The sequence below is a fragment of the Pteropus alecto genome, unplaced genomic scaffold (genome assembly GCF_000325575.1).
Source record: "Pteropus alecto unplaced genomic scaffold, ASM32557v1 scaffold146, whole genome shotgun sequence".
Classification (NCBI taxonomy): domain Eukaryota; kingdom Metazoa; phylum Chordata; class Mammalia; order Chiroptera; family Pteropodidae; genus Pteropus; species Pteropus alecto.
The window spans coordinates 23,802,977-23,823,027 of NW_006442107.1; the positions used below are offsets into that span (position 1 = coordinate 23,802,977).

Consider the following 20,051-nt stretch of genomic DNA (forward strand, 5'->3'; position numbering starts at 1 on the left):
AAAAAAAAAAATGGGGAAAGCACTATATACTATTATGAGTGATTTCCAGGACATACAGTATAATGAAAAAAGCTGAGAAAAGCATATATTGCATTCCATATTTAAGGGAAGAGAATGTGACTACCTATATCTATATTGATATAGATGTACGTAGATAAAAATTTGGTTCTAACACACGGTGTAAATATGTATATGCCTTACTGTTAAAATGTTCAGCTGAAATTTATTGGATTTTGTTAAATAATGTCGCCATAAAAAAATTAATTTAAAAAAATTAACTTTTTAAAATGGATGGAAAATAAAAAACTTTTAACAAATGATTACCTTTGGGGATAGTAAGCTAACAGATAAGAAGTTAGACTTATCTGAATCTACCTTGTTTTGTAGCCTCTGGTACCATGTACATAATTTACCTAATTTTTAAAAAGAATTAAAGGTAAAAAGAAAAAAAATTCCTAAAAAAATCAAAATCAAAATAAAACAAACCTGGATACTGAATTGGTGGCATAATTACACAGAAAATAATTATCCTGAGTGACTTTAAAACACAGTGATTTGGCTGTATATTTCTGATATCTCTTAAGGACAAAAAGACACACAAAAAGGCTTAAATCATTTTCATAAATCATATTATTGGTAATAGTCTGTATTATTCCGAGATTGTTTTGTGTATTGTGTAACAAAGTTAAATGGAGAATGATGGTGGTGGTATTGAGAAGTGGAATTTTCAGTAGGTGAGATACAGATGTGACACAGGAGATTACATAAAAATCCTTTAGTCCTGAACTTGAATTGAAGCTATCAGTATAAATAAGTGTAGTTTACCTGGAAAAAAGAAAAAATGAAACAAAAACTTTATTTTTAACTCTGTCCACCTAAAAGGTCTAGAAACAATGACTAACCACTGCAATGAGCAACCCTAGCAGCAAGACTGTGGCCTAAATATCACTCATCACTAAAAGAAACTACGGCTCCTGGAGAAACGGCAGATTCCAGGCCTATGGCAGGAAGTGTGCATGAGAGCCTAGAACATCTTATCACAGAGGAAACAAGAAAGTTGTGAAAGACTAAGGTAGTATCCTTTCAAAGAGGCTTCCATTGGACAAAGATGGGACAATTTGGGTATCAATAGGGATGACAATGGTAAAAGACCGAAACACATCAAATATATTTAAATCCATGAATTCATAATGATACTTAAACAAAAAACTACTCAGTCACATTTGAGATGATGCTAAGACACTATTTCTTTGAAAACTGGCAACTAAAGTGTCATTTAGCAAAACAATGACATCTCTTATCTATGAGAGTATTACAGGCATCAAAAAAATATCTTGGCCTGTCAGATCTCTAAAATTTCCAACAGAAATAAAAGTTTAACTTAGCTTACTGAGTGACTCAATTTGCTAACATCACAACCTAAAAAAAAAAAAAAAGCATAAAAAATTTTGGAATTAATTACTTTAATTTACTTCTGGAATAAACAGAAGTTGACTCTGGAATAAACAGAATTTGCAATCATTTTACAAAAGGGAGAATGTGGCATTATGTTTTAAAATCAAGATGCTTAAAGATTTGTTTTTTTAAAGGTTTAAAAATCCTCATAAAATAATTTTGAAGCACAACCTAAGTCTTGTTATCTAAAGTTTTATACTATATAAAAGTTACAGTATACAATTAAAAAATTTTCCAAAGTTCAAATAAAGTTCACAATAAGGTAAAATAAGAATAAAATATCTGTTATCTCAAGCAGAGAAAACAGCTGTTGCTATTGTCAAAAAAAGGGTAGTGGTAAAAATTTCCTTATTTGTAAAATTTATCATTTTTATGAAGCTTGACTTCTACTTTTACTATGGTCATAAAGTAAGTGATATGCATTCTATTTTAACCACAGTAACAGTTTTAACAGTTCAGAGATACTCTGACAAGGATAGCTCTGTTATATTTCCAATCACATTGCTGGTACTAATCAACACCAACTTACCTTTTATCATCTTTAAAATATGGCTCCACAAATGCTTTCTGTTTCACTTTATCTTGCTTATCACCATGGGCTGTAAACAAAACAAGCATATCACAAACTGAATGCAAAACTTACTGAGAAATAATTAGCTTTTTTGGCGGGGGGGAAGGACATGTACCAAAAGTTCCATTTTTATTGAGTTTCATACTCAAGGTCCCTGAGCAACTTGTTTACATTTTCTATAACTAATTTCCCCCTTTTTTTTCATCTGTATAACGAAGAGAGTGCTGATTATCTCACCTCAAAGTTACTAACAGGAGAAAAATCATATGTATAAAAGTATTTTAGATTAAAAAACTATATATGAAAGTCTCTCTATATAGACTTTTATAAAAGTATTTTAGACTTTAAAAGAACTACTCAGATGCTCATTATCATTTGGCACCAAATAATAAGACAGCTTTAATTATGTTTTACTTATTAGTTCTGTTGATTTTTTTATAATGTGTCTTTAAGGTAGGTAATAACTAGGAAATAAAGAGATTAAATAATTTTATTAGAAAACTGGTAATGAAATAACAACTAGAGCTCATGGACCTGAATCCCCAGTTGTCTAGACTCAAAGAGCCAACTGTTGTTACCACCTATTCAAATAATCAACATTTACTAATCATTATACTAAGTTCTGGACATAAAACGTAGAACAAGAGAGATCTGGTCTCCTGTCTTCCTGGAGTTTACATGCAGTGAGAGATACAGACATTAAGCAAGCTGACAAGGTAAACATTAAACAAGTAGACAGTTAAGGCTTATCTGAGGAAGAACATGTAAGGTGATAACTTACGAATAACAAGAAATCAGCCATAAGAAGAGGTAGGAGTGGGGAATGTTTCTAGGTAAAGGTCCTGAGATAAGAAAAAGTTTGGTATGTTATAAAAACTAAGAGAAGGCCAGGGTGGCTGAGATTTAGTGAAAAAGGGAGGTGTTGGGGGAGATGTGGTTGGACAAGAGAATAGGTACCAGATCAGGATGGGCCCTGGAGGCCAAAAGGAGTTTGAATTTTATTGTAAATGCAAAAGGAAGCCACTGAAGACTTTTTAAAAAACTACTTCATTATGGCATAATTTACATACAAAATACACTGATTTTAAGTGTACTATGAATTTTGACAAATGTATATTCCATTATAACTGCTACCTGAATCAAGACAGAGTATATTTCCATCACCCCTGAAAGTTTCCTTTTATTCCACTGTTTCTCATTCACAAGAATGTTATCTCATGTCTCTCCCGTCCCCTACCATCACTGATTTGATTTTTATCACCATAGCTTAGTCATGCATGTTTTAGAACTTCATGTTAATGGTATTATGTAATATGTATTCCTTTTCATCTTTTGCATTTTTCTAGCTCTAGTTAAGTTCTGGAGATTCATCCATGTTACTGAGTCTAGTAGTTCCCTCCTTTGGGTCGAGAAGCAGTATTCATTATATACCACAATTTATATTTTATCTTGTTGATGGACATTTGAGTTGTTTCTAGTTTTGAGCTATTATAAATAGCACTGCTATAAGCATTCTTGAACATATCTTTCTGTGAACATGTTTTCATTTTTCTTAGGTGTATACCTAGGAGAAGAATTGCTGGGCCACAGGATAGGTATATGCTTAACTTTATAAAAAACTGACCCATCTCAGAAAAGCTGTTAAAAAAACCTGCTAAACTGTTTTCCAAAGTGCAATTTTATACTACCACCAGCAATATATGAGCATTCCAGCTGCTCTTCCACCCTTGCTAATGCTAGATATTTTCAGTCTTTTTAAATATTTGAGCAGGCGTGAAGTGGTATCTCTATCCCCGATGTCCAATAATGCTGGGCATCTTTTTATACAATTACTGGCCATTCAAATATCTTCTTTACGCTGAAGTGTTTTTAAGCAAGAACATAATCCAATTCACATTTAAAATAAATCACTTTTGACCAAACTAGAAAGGAAAAATAACTGACATAAAAAGACCCGTTAGGAGGCATGACGGAATAGGTAGAGATAGGAGTGGTTTGACTAGAGCAATGGCTACAGAGATGGAGAGAAGTGAAGTGTCATTGAATGTATTTTGGAGATAGGACTGCCAGAGTACTACATTGGGAATGACGGTAAAGTGAAAGAAAAAGTCAAATATGACTCTCACAATTTTATCTTTAGTAACTGAGAGGATAGTTACTGAGGTTTAATGAAAGGCAGGGAAGATCAAATTTGGATAGAAAAATAAAGATTTCTATTTTGAATATATTAAGTTCAAGGGGCTTGTAAGATATCAAGTAGGTAGTAGGATTCAAATCTGGGGTTCAGAAAAAAGAGGATGAGGCTGGGAGTAATACATATACAGAAATATCTTCTTTACTTGGCTTCCAGAACAGCATAGACTCTGATTTCCCACCTACTTCAAAAGCTGCAGCTCCTCTTCAATTTCTTTAGCTGGTTCTTGGTTTCTCTCACCTTTTAATGTTGCATACCCCAGAGGTCAGAACCTGAAATGCTTCTCTTTTCTATTTATATTCTACACTTTTGGTGATCTCATTCAGTGTCACAACTTTAAGTACCATCTACTTGCTGTTGCCCTCTTGTCCCCCAAATCATTTTTTATTGTGGATTTCTTATCCAAAATCGACACATCAAATTGCCTATGAAATACCTCCATTTGATTGTCTAGTAATATTAACATGTCCTGGTGAATTAAAATCGATTTAAAAAAGAATCTTCTTGGGGGAAAAAAGTGAATTGAACAGTTGTAGATTTTTATTAATCAAATTTGCTTGATCAAGTTTTTGCCATAGACTAAGCAAGCAAAGTATGCTGTCCTATATCTTTGGTTAGGGTCTCATTCACTGAGATGAGACCTGTCATTTTAAAAACCTGATGGAAGCACAAGGAAAACATAATCAAGATAGACTGTACCATAGCAGGTGTGTTCATTTAAACCAGTAAAAAATAACCTTTGCACAAGATTAAAAATTCTGCCCATTTTACACACAGTAAGAAAATGAGATAAATGGACAGTAAGAAAATGAGATATTTAGCAAGAATTTTAACAAATTTTCAATTCAGATCATCTACTTTAGAGTTTCACTTAGAGTACTCTTTTAGATGTTACCCTGCTTTATAAACTACTGATTTTCATAAAATGGATCTTAAGAAGTCTGATATATATAGTTACAATAATTATTTTGTCTGGGAAGGTAAAGCATTCAAACAGAAAATGGGTCTAAATTTTCTGCAAAAATTTCTTTTCACTCTATTATAATGATTATTATTAGACAAAACGGTTTCTCAAGTCTTTTATAAACTTTATGTGTATGTTATAAAGAAATTTATAGTATTGTATCAAGATTAATTTCTAAGTTCTGATGAATATTTTATGATTATATAAGATGTTAACGTAAGGGGAAGCAGAGTGGAAGGTACAGGGGAACCCTCTGAATTATTTACATAACTCTTCTATTAGTCTAAAATTACCTCAAAAAAATTGAAAAGTTTACAAGAAACATGAAATTGTTAACATACCTCATCAAGTCTATGTTAATTCGCTTTATGACTTTATTTACTGAACTCAGTGTAACCGAGAAGCCATAATTAGAAAGAAAATAGCCTTACTGTTTGCTTTCTTTGTGGTAGTTGACAATTTCTCCTTTTCATCTGCTACTTGGGGGTAGCTATCTGCCAAACAGGATTCATATTCTTCATGTGTTGTACGATCAAACAAATCTTCCAAACTATCATTCATTTTTCTTTCTCCATCTATGTAAAGAAACATTGGCTCAGGGCAACATGCAAACTTTTTGCTTTCTATGTAGACCAATGCGAAACTTGTAGTAAGTGCCACAAAACTGTACCTTTACAAAAGCTTTATGTTAAGGCTTGAAATGTCCTTTACTCATGTGAAGAGAATGCTAGTTTTTGTTATTTTCACTACAAACACTAAAAATCTTTTCCTCCCTATCAGCTCATGTATAATTCATACTAAATCAAAAGGAGTTGTGCCCAAGAAACTGTGAATAAAAAATACATCATAATGAATGATAAAAAGTACTAAGTTTAAATAAAATGTGTATAAATAGCTGACATTAAAATACAGAATTTGGTTTACATGCTTATTTTTCTAATGTGGTAACAAAAAAAGTATTTTCTTGCATTAACATTTACGCTTGGTAGTTTAGTGTTGATAGATATAATGACTTCAATTCCATATTTGAGATGCAAAGTGCTAAACTCATCTTTAGAGTATTAACTACATTTCCTATTATATATAATCGTATTAAAAAAAAACCACACCAGAATTTACTAAAAAAAAGAAGTAGATTCAGTTGACTAACAAATATTATAGAACAGAAACCTGCTGAGATTACAAAATAATTACTACCTCCCCACCCCCTAATCCATGGTGCTCTGAGACTGAATAAGGGGAGAACCCCGTTTTATCCTTCTCTAGCGTTTACCATCATCCAGCACACCACAGATTTGCTTGTTTCTTCCCTATTAGAATGTAAATTCCAAGAAGCAGGTACTTTTATTCTGTTTACATATTATCTCTAGTTCCTGGAACACTTTCTGGTATAGAATTGCAGCTCGATATTTATTAAATGATTAAACATTTATTGATTTTTCACTTTGACGGTCAAATTTCTAGATAAAATAGAACTTCTATGTGCCAGGCAGTGTGCCAGGCATTCCCAAAGCATTCTTTAAATGCTGTTAGTAGATCACAGTAAGTTGCTGATGATTTTTTTTGTTGGTCTGACTTGTGATTGTGAAATACTTGAGGAAAGAGACTATATCCTTATTGATCTATCACAGCATCTAGTAAGTCTAATACAAAGTGGAGATGTAAAAAATATTTTTGAGTTAAAATATTAGCAGCAAGTGGGGGTTTTTATTGGTATATTTCCTTTTTAACCAATTTAAGTATTAAAAAGGTTTACCTTATGAGTAAAACAAATTATCTTTTTCCAAATATGGCCTCAATAATATCTATTCTCATGTGCTGTTCTTACAATGTGACCTTGGCATTCCTCCTGCTGAGCAGTGAGGGCAATGTTCTCTTGTTTTAAACCCAGGCAAGTCTTTGTGACACAATGCAATTTCTGAGGCCAGATCATAAAATGCCATGCATTTCTATCTTGCTCTTTTGGGATGCTCACCCTGGGAAACTAGTCTCTGTGTGATGAGAAAGCTCAAACTAGTCCACATGGAAAGAACATATGGAGAACTAAGACTGAATAAGGGGAGAAATGCCAAGTCACCCCCATCTGTCTAGCGCTCTGCTCTTGCAGCTCCAGCCACTATCTGCCTACAACTGCATGAGAGATCTTGGGACAGAACTGCGCAGTCAAGCCCTTCCTGAATTCCTGAGCCACAGAAACTACAGAAGAAAATGATTATTGTTGTTTTAATCCTCTAAGTTACGGGAGTAATTTATTATGCATCTCTAGTACTCACAACACCTTATTTAGCCATAATTATCTTCACTCATTAATTCGAGTTCTAATCTCACTTCTACATGAGACTTGCTTCCAATATATTTGGGAAACTGCCATGTTCTTTGAATCAACTAGATAAATTTGAAGCCAAAGTAGTCATACTTCAGTTTTCCTCTTTACTAGAAAAAGGAGGAAAACATTTATTAAGAGGGGTATTGTAAAAAATAATCTTAAAAGAAAGTATCATCTTAAGACAAAAATTGGCATTCATTATAAAAAGACAATAAATCACTGTTAAGATTTTTCTTTTAATGGGCACTGTCTTCTCACAACCTAGGCAGCCAGCTACTTGTTCATATGGAGAGTTAGTTATTCATTACTAAAGAACAAAGAATTAAGGCCAAGTATTAAAATTTTTCTCACTTGCTGCATTTAGGGCAGTGAGACATAAGGTATTTCAAAAGAAGTGAGGACAAGACTACCTGTTTTATTATTTGTCCCTGAGCAGGCAGATTACAGAATGTTCATCAGAAGAAGGGAATGCAATTAGTCTGAATGGCCTCAGTTTCTAACAGATAATGGCTGGAAAATGCCTCTACTTTTAGCACTGTAATCCCATGGGACCGGTCCTAAACCTTCAACATGTAAGGGTGATAAATGATAACTAGTCCCAGTCTAGCTGATCTCACGTCATACGCTTCTTTAGTTAGGAATGTTGCTAAGGTGGTACCAACAAAAATCCTTCCATGGTTCCTACCTCGTTTAGAAAATCAAGGCTTTAGATGAAGAATTTCTCACCACAAAGGGCTGTAGACCCCTTATATGGCCCAATTCCCTTTTCTGTGGAAGCAGAAAATGGCAAAGTAACAGCATATACACTATCATTATTCTTAGTTTACTGCTAATTTGCAAATCTATACTATTAGTAGGATCTTCTCTTTTTGCCTTATCAAATTGCTTTGGAGAATCATATTTCTAAAACAGGACTTTCAAGATTCCCTTTCATATCTTTTATTTAAAAAATTATCTAAAATAGGAATCAGTAAATTTTTTTTTTTAATGGTCAGACAGTAAATATTTTTAAGCCTTGGGGTCAATAAGGTCTCTGTAGCAACTACTCAACTCTGTTCTATCAACTTGCTGCTGTATCATATAAGCAGCCATAGGCAATACATAAATGAACAAGTAAGGCTGTGATCCCATAAAACTTTATGTATAAACCTAGTAGCTGGCTGTGGTTTGCTGACCCCTGGAAACAATCTGAATTCTTTCTGAAATAAAAATTATTTTGGCTAAAGATTTTTTCCCTGAAATATTGAAACTGAGCTTAAATAAAAGAAATCTAATGCTATCAGACAGGGGAAAAAAACCCCACCTGGTTTATGGTGAAGAGGTCATTTATGTTTATCAGTGTAATGGTATGACTATAAACTTCCCTCCACACTTTTATTAAAATAAAAAAAAATCAAATCTTACTTGGACTTTTTTCTCCCTCCTGCTCTTGCTTCTTCATTTTTAAAAGCACAGTTTCACTAACCAATGTACAGTCCATGTCCACTGTCTCTCCTCCTGCTAATCTTGACTGACTGTCATCCTGAATATTTAAAAATTCAAAATTTTAACAATTATCCCTTTATGACCTCATATTTACTTTTAAAACAACTTTTGCTAAAATATACATAACATAAATTTTACCATTTTAACCATATTTTAAGTGTACACTTTAGTAGCATTAAGTTATATTTACTTTACCATTTAGGAATATAGCAGATTCAGGTTTATCGTCTGTAAAGCATTTTAGCTTCAATATAAAAGCACCTTCTCTCAAGCCTAGGAAAAGGACTGCTGCCAAAGACGGGAGAGTTATATGCCACTGAACTCCCTTGAGGATCTCTTTCATGGATTTGCCAGTGTGTCTCAGTAATGAACATCAATGTACATAAAGAACAATTTCATAAATCAAATCTGACTTCTTGATATATATTATTTTAACAACTGTTACATACTATTATTAACATACTACCAAGTGAAAGAGAACTCCTCGAACTATACAGAACATATATACAAGCCCCAAAAGTTATTTCCACTATGAATTTTAGGTTTTTAGAAAAAACTTAGTATTTTAAAATCTAGCCAACTAGGAAAATAAAATTTTTTCTTGATAGTACATTATTTTAAAAGCTAATCGAGGCATATGATGAATTATTTTGATAAATAATTATTTAAAATATAAAACTCACATTTTGCATTATTTAAAAGCTCTAATATTTTTAGCAAAGGCCTTTAAAGTCAGAAAGTATTAATACTTTTTCAAAGATACTATAAAATTGGAGGAATAAGCATTTTTACTTTTTACTTTTCTGAATAAATATAGATTTTAAGAGGTTTGTGATTATCTCAAGGTCACAGAGTGAGTCAGGAGAGTGACTAAGAGCTTACTAGAATAACCACATGGGCTTTGGTTTTACTTTCTAACTTACCTTTGTATCTACTATAGTACTATCCATTTTATACTGAGAGAGGTCTGCTGCTGGATCTACACTCCACTGGATATTTTCAAAGGATACATCTTAGATAAAGAGGAAAAAAATACACAATTAAAAATAGATTTAAAAAATCCTCATCACTTTAAAATATATGGGTTCCACGGATTGTGAGAAATGTTTTGTAAATCATGTCTGATAAAGCACTTGTATCTAGCATACATAAAGAACTCTCACAACTCAATATCTTGTTTAGAAAATCAAGGCTTTAGATGAAGAAGACAAATACCCCCAATTAAAAATAAGCAAAGGATCTTTAAAGAAGATACATGAATGGCCAATAAGCACATAAAAAGATATTCAATATCATTAGCCATCAAGGAAAGACAAATCAAAACCACAATGAGATACCACTTCACACCCAATAGGATGGCTTGAATCAAAAAGACAGATAATAACAAATGTTGGTGAGGATGTGGAGAAATCGAAACCTTTATATCCTGCTGGTGGGAATGTGAAATGATGTAGTTGTTTTGGAAAACAGTTACATAGTTCCTCAAAAGGTTAAACACAGAATTAACATATGGCCCAGCAAGTCTACAACTATATAACACACACACACACACACACACACACAAATGAAAACATATATCCACATAAAACTGTACTGCAATGTTCATAGCAGCGTTATTTATAATAGTAAAAAAAGTACAATAGGAAAAAAAGTCACAAAAGATCATATATTATATAATTTATTTAAATAAAAACTCCAGAAAATGAAAATCTATAGAGATAAAAGTAGATTAGTGGTTGCCTAGGATTAGGGAGTGATAGAGAATGAAAAATTACTAATGGGTTATGTCATTTTGGGGATGATGAAAATGTTCTAATGTAATGATGGCTGCACAACTCTATGAGCATACCAAAATCAATGAGTTGTACACTATAATATGTGATTTTTATGCCAATAAATTTTTTTTTAAAAGTTAAAATTGTAACATCGTTTGGAGGAGTTTTCAATGTATGTAGACATACATGACAACCACATAAAGTATGTAGTTACAAAACATAAAGTGGTACAATTTTAACTCTGAGTAGATTATGAAAGGGTAAGTAGTTATACATTGTAAGCCCTAGAACCATTAAAAAAAAAAGAATGAGAGTGGAAAAAATGTTTTTATACAGAGACTGAAAATCTTGTTGGAAGAACAATTAAAAAATGTGCTTCGGAAAAAAGAAAATATAACCCAGATGAAGGAATAAATTTCCAATGAAGAATAAAAGAAAAAATACTGCATATGAAGTACAGAAATATTTGGTGGCTAAAAAACCCAAGACTCCTTTTAAACACAATAAAATTATGAAAAGATGAATATACATGTTAGAGCAAATAATGTTTTCAAAGCAAGTTAAAAAACCCATATAAATGTATATAAATGTTTATAAATATACAGGTAAATACAAAGAAAAAAGACAAGATATCAATGGAGTAAAGAACACAGTATGGATAATGAAAATTCTATATTTTAAAATTCTGTATAAAATTTTTAAAGCTTTTGTGATGAAAATAAGAAATAACTACATAAAATACATAAATCCACAAAATCATCTATAAAAGTGGGTATTAAAGAACTCAATCTTTTTCAAAAAACACAAGGAGGAAAATCATAGGTAAAATGAACCCAATGAGAATTATTCCAGAAACACTGAAATATGCAGTAAGAAAATACTTCTTCCCAAAGCAATTCAATCCAACAAAGAATGTAAATAATATATTTAAGGTATTACTATATTATATATTATAGTATATATTAAGGTAATATAGATTTAATATATTAAATAATATATCAAGATAATATAAAGAGTGGAAGTACTGTTTATAGTGTACATACCTTGGTTGTTTTGTAGAGACTTTGTTTTAGCGATTCTACATGGATTTAACTGAAGAACTGATGCAAGTTCACATGCTCCATGGACTGACTTGGTTTTTATTCTTACTGGCTCCTGAGAACCAGCATCCTAAAACAGAAAGAATTATTAGTATCTAGAAGAAATCACAAACAACCATTTAAACCAAAATCCTTGAACATTTAACACAAACCTTCACGTCATCAAGAAGATTCTCTGTCTCCAAACTTTCATGTAGACATAGAGGGATTTTAAAGATAGGATTTTGTTCTTTTATTTGTAATGGTGTTTTATTATCTGGAGAGGATTTACTCAAGGGCTGAAGGATGCACTCCTGTAAACGGGGCTCCTCTGTAGAATCTTTGGTTAGCACAGAGCTCCCACTCAAGGCCTTTTGGCTTGAGGGACAGCCCTTCGGAATGGGCTTCAAAGCCTCATAGAGAGTCACTTGCCGAAATCTGATTTTATAGGTCTCACTTCCTTGGCTTTTCTCTTGATGCTGAATAGCTGAAAATCGATCAGACAAATCCAGAGGTTTATCCATCACATAGTCTCCATTCATGGAAGAATGACTATCCAGTGGAAAAGGAAAAGCATTTTCTTTATCAAAAGAGGCTTGTGGGCAGCTTACTTCATCTTCACCTTCTTCCTCAATTTTCTTCCTTTTGGATGTTCTGCATCCCAGTGATTTCAAGGGTACCACATGTTTATCAGTAAAAACATCTTTAATGAGATCAGTACTATCCTGTTCACTTACAGATTCACTTATATTTTTATTTATAAGCATCTGCTTATTAGAAGATGATTGGCTAATGATCTTGTTCACTTCGGACCCAAGATTATGTTGTGTGAAAAGGGCACTATCTTCTGATTTTGATCTAGTATTCTCTGTTCTAGAATTAGAAGTAGAAGTGAGGCTGAAAGGTACTGTTTTCAGATGGTTTTTTTTCCCAGTCTCTAAAAGAGAAGGGGACACACTTGTATTCAAACCAAAACTACTTTTCACATTAGAGCTAGCTCCAAATACAGGAGATGATACCCGAGTAGTCAATTCTTCTTGAGGAGGAGTCTTTGAGTTAGGACCTGAAAATCTAAAAAAATAAAGAGTGGTAAAACTTTTTTCTGACGATATAAATCAGGTAGAAATTAAAAGACAAGCAAAATGTTTGGTAATACAGAATTATTAATAGTAAGGTCTTATCCACATATTAGAGAAAGATGATTAACCAACATTTAAAACAAGATATAGCTGCTGGCTTTTTTTCATTAGGCTGACGAAGAGCAGAGAATAACGATACAGGAAACCTATCTCAATACCATGATACTACAACTTATTTTTCCTAAATAATTTAAATAACTTCACTATATTAAAAGGTCATATTTTAATAAATACCACTGGGGACCCAACTTCTTTTGTTGTTAAGAAATCTTGTCATGAGTAACTCTAAGAAACAAAATTCTTACACTATAGAACTGAATAAAAATTAAGACCCAGCCTGCCCCAACAGAGGAGACAGCTGTAATAGTAGAAATAGCATTAGGTTTAAGTTTGTAGACACGAATGCGTAAGAGTTCTCCTTCTAGTATTTAATAGCCATGTGGCCTAACAGGACATTTAACCTCTCTGGGGCTATATTTTTGTTGATTGTAAAATATGGGGGCAATAAAACCTACTTTAATGAGTTACTATGACAAATTAAATGTCATATATGTATCTAAAACCAAAAGCTCTTTTAAAAAGCAAAATGCTACATTAATATATAGGTATTATTAGTTAATAGATGTTCTGAAATTAGTAAAAACAAGATGCAACACTGTCTTGGAAGCTCATCCAAGCTCACAGATGCATTTTATACAACATTCTTGTTTTTGGAAATACATACCCAGAGGGATGACTGGGTCTTTAAAGGGGCAGAGCAACAAGGCTGGGAACTCTTAAGTACTGCTTGATAAAAGTACATAAAGAATCTAAAAATAATATCCATCCCTTTACAGTACTGCAAAAAGCCCTCAAGTGATCATAAACTGGAGGAGACATTTTTTTAAAATAAAAATTAATATAACCAGAATAACAAACTATATGCTGAGGGAGAGAGGTGGTTTAATTATATGGAACTCATTGTAATGGGATTTCACCAGTTTATAAATTTTTACCAAAGTGCCACAAGTTACCGTAAACTATCTTCATTATTTCTTGTAGATTCCTCAAAAGGTTGTTTCTTGTGATCGCCTTCCAGACAGTGGTAGAGCTCATCACCAAGAGGGCTCATGGGACCCTGAGATTCCTTCAAGAGTCAAATATAAAGTATATAAATACAATGGAAGATTATTCTTCCCTAAAAAGGAATGAAATATTGATACATGCTGATATGGATAAACCTAAAAAACAGGGTAAATGAAAGGCAGACTCAAAGCCAAATAGTGTATCATTCAGTTTATATAAATTATCCAGAACAGGTAAATCCATAAGGACAGAAAGCAGATTGGTGTTTGCAAGGAGTTGTGGGTAATGAAGGGTGAATAAAGGCTAAGTGTTTAACAGGTACAGGGCTTTCCTTCGGGATGATGATAATGCTTTGGAACTAGACAGAAGTGGTAGTTGTATAATATTGTAAATAAACTAAATGCCACTGAATTGTACACCTTAAAATGGTTAATTTTATATTATGTTCATTTCATCACAATAAAAAAATGAAGAAAATTTTAAGTTTAAAGAGAGAAAAACATTAATATTTTACTATTTTAGGTAAGTACATTCTATTACTGGCATATAAAATTCCACCCCCTCCCAAAAAAAACCAACATTATTAAAATGAGAGGAAGGAGAAAAGAAATGATTATACTGACAGAAGATGAATTTAAAAGGATCCTTTAGAGAGCAGTGGTCCTCAAAATTTAACATGCATACAAATCAACTGGGGATCTTGTTAAAACACCAAGTTCTCTTTCAGTAGGTGTGGGGTAGCATTTAAGATTCTGTAACTCTAACAAACTTTGTAGTTTGTTAGAGATACAGATGTTGTAGATGTTGTTGGCCTGTGGATCACATTTGAGCAGCAAGTCCTTAGAGACCGGCTCCCTTAATTCATTAGGTGTCTAAACTACTGTCTTGTCAGGCTTATGGATAGGACAGAATTAAAAACCATTAAAACACATTTAAAGTTCAAAAGCTAAAAACTACCATCACTTGAATATAGATTTAAAACTACAACAAAAGAAATTCAAATGTAATGAAAAAAACAATTTAATTTTTACAAACTGAATAGGAAGACAATTTTATAAGAGCATATATACATTTACTAACTAAAGCAAAGGAATACTATTTTAGTTGTATCAAAGTGAAACTTCCTTAAGATTGAAGAATTCAAGTTTTGTATTTTTAGGGATCAATTGAGAAAAAAGTGTGATTGATGCAAGGAAGTACTAAAATAATGAAAAAATCAAGGGGTCAATTACTGACCCAAACCCTAAGAATGAGGTCTATCTGGATTGGCACTTGTTAGGACAAAGAACAAAAGTATATATAGTAGTCCCAAAAATGCAGCCTGTTTTTCAAATCAAGCCCCAGTTTAAAGGATACTGAAAAGAGCCAGTAAATTCTGAAATCAACTTATAGGTTTATTAAGTCCTCTCTTAGATGAAACAAGGTAGGAATTGGGAGAAGGGATGGGGAGAGAAATAGCACTGGCTAAATTCTCTAAGCCATTATCACTTCTCTAAATTTTGACTTAACTCACAATTTATATCCCAAGAATACTAAAGACTATCTAGATGTCTGGGATTGCTTGGGGTAGATAATAAAATGGCCTTTCTAGCAACATCAATTTTGTTCTAGATCTTTAACCAGTAATTTCTGGAAGAAAATTAGTTTTTCTCTTGCTCAATTCTCTAAAAACTGACCAATTAATTCATATATCACCAAACAACTACTTACAGATTCTTCTGGAACACTAAGTCCCAGTGTCTCGGCAACAACTGTAGTTAAATTAAAAGATGACTTGTCAGTGGGATAACTGCTTGTTCCACATGTTTCTAAATAAGGAAGAAAAAATAAACAATTATACAATTGTAGACACTAGATGTATAAAAAAATACAAAAAAGGAATAAAAAGCTCAAAGAACCACTTGACAAGATGGCACTGGACAATTTTTAAAATTTGTATAAAAAAGGCCAAAATAGCTACTACACATGGCAATAAGTTGCAGATATCTAGAGTCTACACTTGAACTTTTTCAGCTACGCTTTCTACTTATCCTAAATGAGTTAAATGCAACAGGTAGATTATTTTTCTTATTGCCACTGAAAAAATCATATATATTTATAATAGATTTACTGTGACCTAAGATGTAGTATAAATATCAAACCATATTTATAATACTTTTCAAGAAAACATACTTTGTGGGAGAGATTTTCAACACTGTATAATTTTTAAGTTTTAAGCTAACATATATTTATACAAAAATCTAACAGGCAGCTCCTTCACTGGCTACTTTGTTGATTCCTCCTCATTTTAACCACCTCTAAATCACCACTTCTGCAGTTGCGATACTGCCTCCAAAGGGGTAAAAAATATATATATATCTGTGCCTTAAACATAAAAAGAGATTTTTTTTTTAATCATCCAAGATATACGTACACACACACACACGCGCGCGCGCGCGCGCACACGCACACACACACATACATAAAATATAGCTGCAGTGTTAAAATTCCATGGGGGAAGTGATTAGAGGAAAAAAAATATCTAAAAAGGCAGGGTGGGAGTGATAATGAAAAAAAAAGTGAGACTTACTATTTTATACAATGGAGTGCCCCAGGTCTAAGTACTTGGACTTCTCCACCTACACTTTGCTTGTTTGGTAATCTCATCCAATCTCATGGCTTAGATATCACCTACATACTAAAAATGCCATTCATCTACCCTAGACTTCTCTAAACTCATAGCTACCTACCTATCCAAAATCTTTACCTGAATGTCTGTCTATCCAGCATCTCAAACAGAATACTCTCAAAACCAAGCTCCTGATTTCTAACCACCCCCAACCCTATCCTGCGAATCTGCTGCTCACAGTCTATTACCTCTCAGTAAATAACCACTCTAAAGAATAGAGTTGCCCAAACCAATTTTCCCTTTACTCACCCTGCCCCAGCCACATAGGCCTCCTCAAGGTTCCTTGACCAACCAAACAGCACTCTCACCTCATGGCCCTAGTGCTTGCTGACTTCTCTACCTGGGATGCCCTTCCCCCAGATAGCCACGTGACACACTTGTTTCCCTGAGTCTCTGCTCAAATATCACTTTTAAAGTGAGGCTTTCTAATATCTCTGCCTACCCTCCTTTATTTTCCTTCAGAGAACTTGCTTCTTCCACCTAACATATATTTATTTTTTCCCCCAACTAAGCTCTATGAGGTTAAGGGCTTTGTTTTGTTCAGGATCTGGTATACAGGAAATACTAAAATATTTGTTGAGTCAATGAGTAAACCAGATTAATACAAATTATTAGCAATTTATATTCATATGGATAGGGATACTAATATGAATAATAGAATAACATTACTTTCTAATATAAAAAAGACGATAAGCAAGTAGTAATACAAACAAAATTAATGAAAAATATTTTAAAATATCATCTAATTCAGACTATTGGCCACTCTTGCTCACCAATAACCACGAATTTTAAATTTATAAGTAATCTCAATTTCTTGCTTACTAGCCATTGAAGATTGACTTTGATCACAAGTGTCAGCCACAAGAATTTCCTTTTCATTAGGCTTATGTTGTAGATGAGCTGAAGATTTTGGAACTTTTCTCAATTCTAAGGGGGAAAAAATGGAAAGATTATCTATAAACAATCATGAAAAAATAACAAAATATTATTTTGATAGGCCAATAAAACCTGTCTTTAAATGCATTAGAAATGTTATTTTATATTTTTCATATTCTAATAAAGAATTTATTCCTACATTTTCACCAAGAAGCAAAGCTGGAAGATAGAATACTAGAAGTGAGGGCAGTGGAAAAAGAACTGGAATAGACCAGCTTCTTCTGATCTAAGCCTCCTGGAGTTGTAATATTTTAAAGTTTCTTTTCCTTGTGTATTTGTTGCAGATACATAGGTTAATTTAAAATGAATACTGCATCATATCTTTCCACAAGCTTTGTTTTAGAGTTTTTATTTTCTGGAAGGAAATACTGAAACATGCTTTATCAGAAATAATTCGAAGAAAAGAAAACAAACAAAAAAAGAACTAAGTAAAGAAAAATAGACTTTTACTAATTATATTCTAAATATAATATTAAAAAGCACCATAAAGCATTTTAAAATAAACAAGCAAAGGTGGTTAGAAAGAGAAAAGGACAGGGTGGAGGGGAAAAAAATGGTGTAAGTGATAGAGGCTCTGTTTATCCCTCTGGCGATCAAATTAAAGTTGTGACAAAAACAAGGAGTAGCAGCAAGAAAATAATCGCCTGGGATGAACAAGCCACACAACTAGGGAGAAGTCCAAGAAATCACTCTGCAATGGCAGAAGGTAGGACGGGTTGAGGACGCAAGGCTGCCCAGTCCCGAGCAGCTGAGTGAGACTGAGGCTGTGGTAGCTGCAGACACCTCTTAAAGAGGCCGGGTCCGCGAGAGGACTTCCGCAGTGATGAACCTGTCCATTCTGAGAACCAGTGCTGGTTTGGCTGTGCAAGAAGTTACAGGGCAACACTGAGTTGTCTGAGGGCTGCAGTGAGGCTCTCCTCCACCTGCAGAAGTGGCGGCAGTATCCACTGTTCCTCTGTTGAATCCTTCCCCCTCCCAGTGCATGGACTCAGTGCCACCATAGCAGATACATCAGCAAACTGGATAAAAGAGGTTGCTCTGCGCAGAAGATTTTCTGAAACCCCGCCTGCCCCAACTCGGGGCTCCACCCAAGCCACATCCAAGTATAGCCTCAGTGAGTCAGGTGCTCCTTGCTGAGCAGTGCTAAGACTCACACTGATGGCAGCTGACCTTGGTTTCTGGTGTGGCCTTTTGAGACATCTATAAGCACAGCATCTGTGGACTGCATGCTGAATCTTAACAGACAGCCCCAAAGGGGCACAGGCTTGGGCTAAATTTGACCTGCAGGTGATCCCCTCACAGGACTGTGCCACTAAACACCTACTACACAGATCCACACTAATAAGACCAGGAGACTTAGGAGCTTTGCTTAGTACATAGAAACAGACACAGAAAGGCAGCCAAAATGGGAAGACAAAGAAGCAGAAGCCATGTGTGAGAGAGAACAAAACAGAGATCCAGATATAATGGAGTGAAGTAATCTAACAGATGCAGAGTTAAAAACACTGGAAATAAAGATGTTCAATGAACTTATAGGAAGGGTAGATGAATTCAGTGAGAACTTCAACAAAGAGATAAAAAAAAACAAACATAAAAATGGAAATAGAATTATAAAAGAGAACCAGTCAGAAATGAAGAGTACATTATCTGAGATGAGAGGTATATGAAATGGAAAAAACAAAGTGAAAAAGAAGAGGATCAAATGACCTACATAAAGAATGGGAAAGCCAAGGACACTCAATCAGAATGGCAAGAAAAAAGAAGCCCAGAGTATAATAATAATTTAAGGAACCTATGGGACACTATTAAAGGTCAAAATATCCATCTCATTGGGGTACCCAAGGGAAAACAAGATGTGGAACAGCTATTTGAAGAAATAATGATAAAAAACTTCCCTAACCTGGTGAAGAAAATAAACAAAAAACCTCAGGATGCTCAGAGAGTCCCCAAAACCAGAAACTCAAAGAGGCCCACATCAAGACACATCATAATTAAAATGCCAAAGGTTAAATCCAAAGAGAGAATCTTAAAAGCAGCAAGAGAAAAGCAGTTAGTTACCTACAAGGGAGCACCCATAAGACTGGCAGCCAATTTCTCAAAAGAAACTATGCAGGACAGAGGGCTTGGCAAAAAATATTCAATGTGATGAAAACCCAGGATCTACAACCAAGAATACTTTACCCAGCAAAGCTATAGAGCTTCCCAGACAAAAATAAGCTAAAGGAATGTATCATTACCAAGCCAGTATTACAGGAAATGTTGGAGGGACTTCTTTAAGAAGAAAAAACATGTATCAGAAACAGGAATAAAGAATGGTAACAACTATATTTCTATCAACAAGTACCTTAGATGGAAAACAATTAAGTGCTCCAACCAAAAGATAAAGTGACTGAA

General features: G+C 33.7%; 1 protein-coding gene across 5 annotated transcripts in view; it reads right to left on the reverse strand.

The window, feature by feature from the left end:
* The window catches only part of RBBP8 (RB binding protein 8, endonuclease), a 73,697-nt gene that overhangs the window by 9,058 nt on the left and 44,588 nt on the right, over positions 1-20,051 (reverse strand). For all 5 annotated transcript variants that reach the window (XM_006920032.3, XM_015595728.2, XM_015595729.2 and 2 more), the window contains 9 exons: positions 17,544-17,648; positions 15,764-15,861; positions 14,002-14,114; positions 12,023-12,920; positions 11,814-11,940; positions 9,919-10,007; positions 8,915-9,032; positions 5,616-5,759; positions 1,985-2,054 (listed from right to left, as the gene is read on the reverse strand). In XM_006920032.3, coding sequence (XP_006920094.1) covers positions 1,985-2,054; positions 5,616-5,759; positions 8,915-9,032; positions 9,919-10,007; positions 11,814-11,940; positions 12,023-12,920; positions 14,002-14,114; positions 15,764-15,861; positions 17,544-17,648 — 1,762 coding nt within the window. The remainder of the gene's footprint in view (positions 1-1,984; positions 2,055-5,615; positions 5,760-8,914; positions 9,033-9,918; positions 10,008-11,813; positions 11,941-12,022; positions 12,921-14,001; positions 14,115-15,763; positions 15,862-17,543; positions 17,649-20,051) is intronic.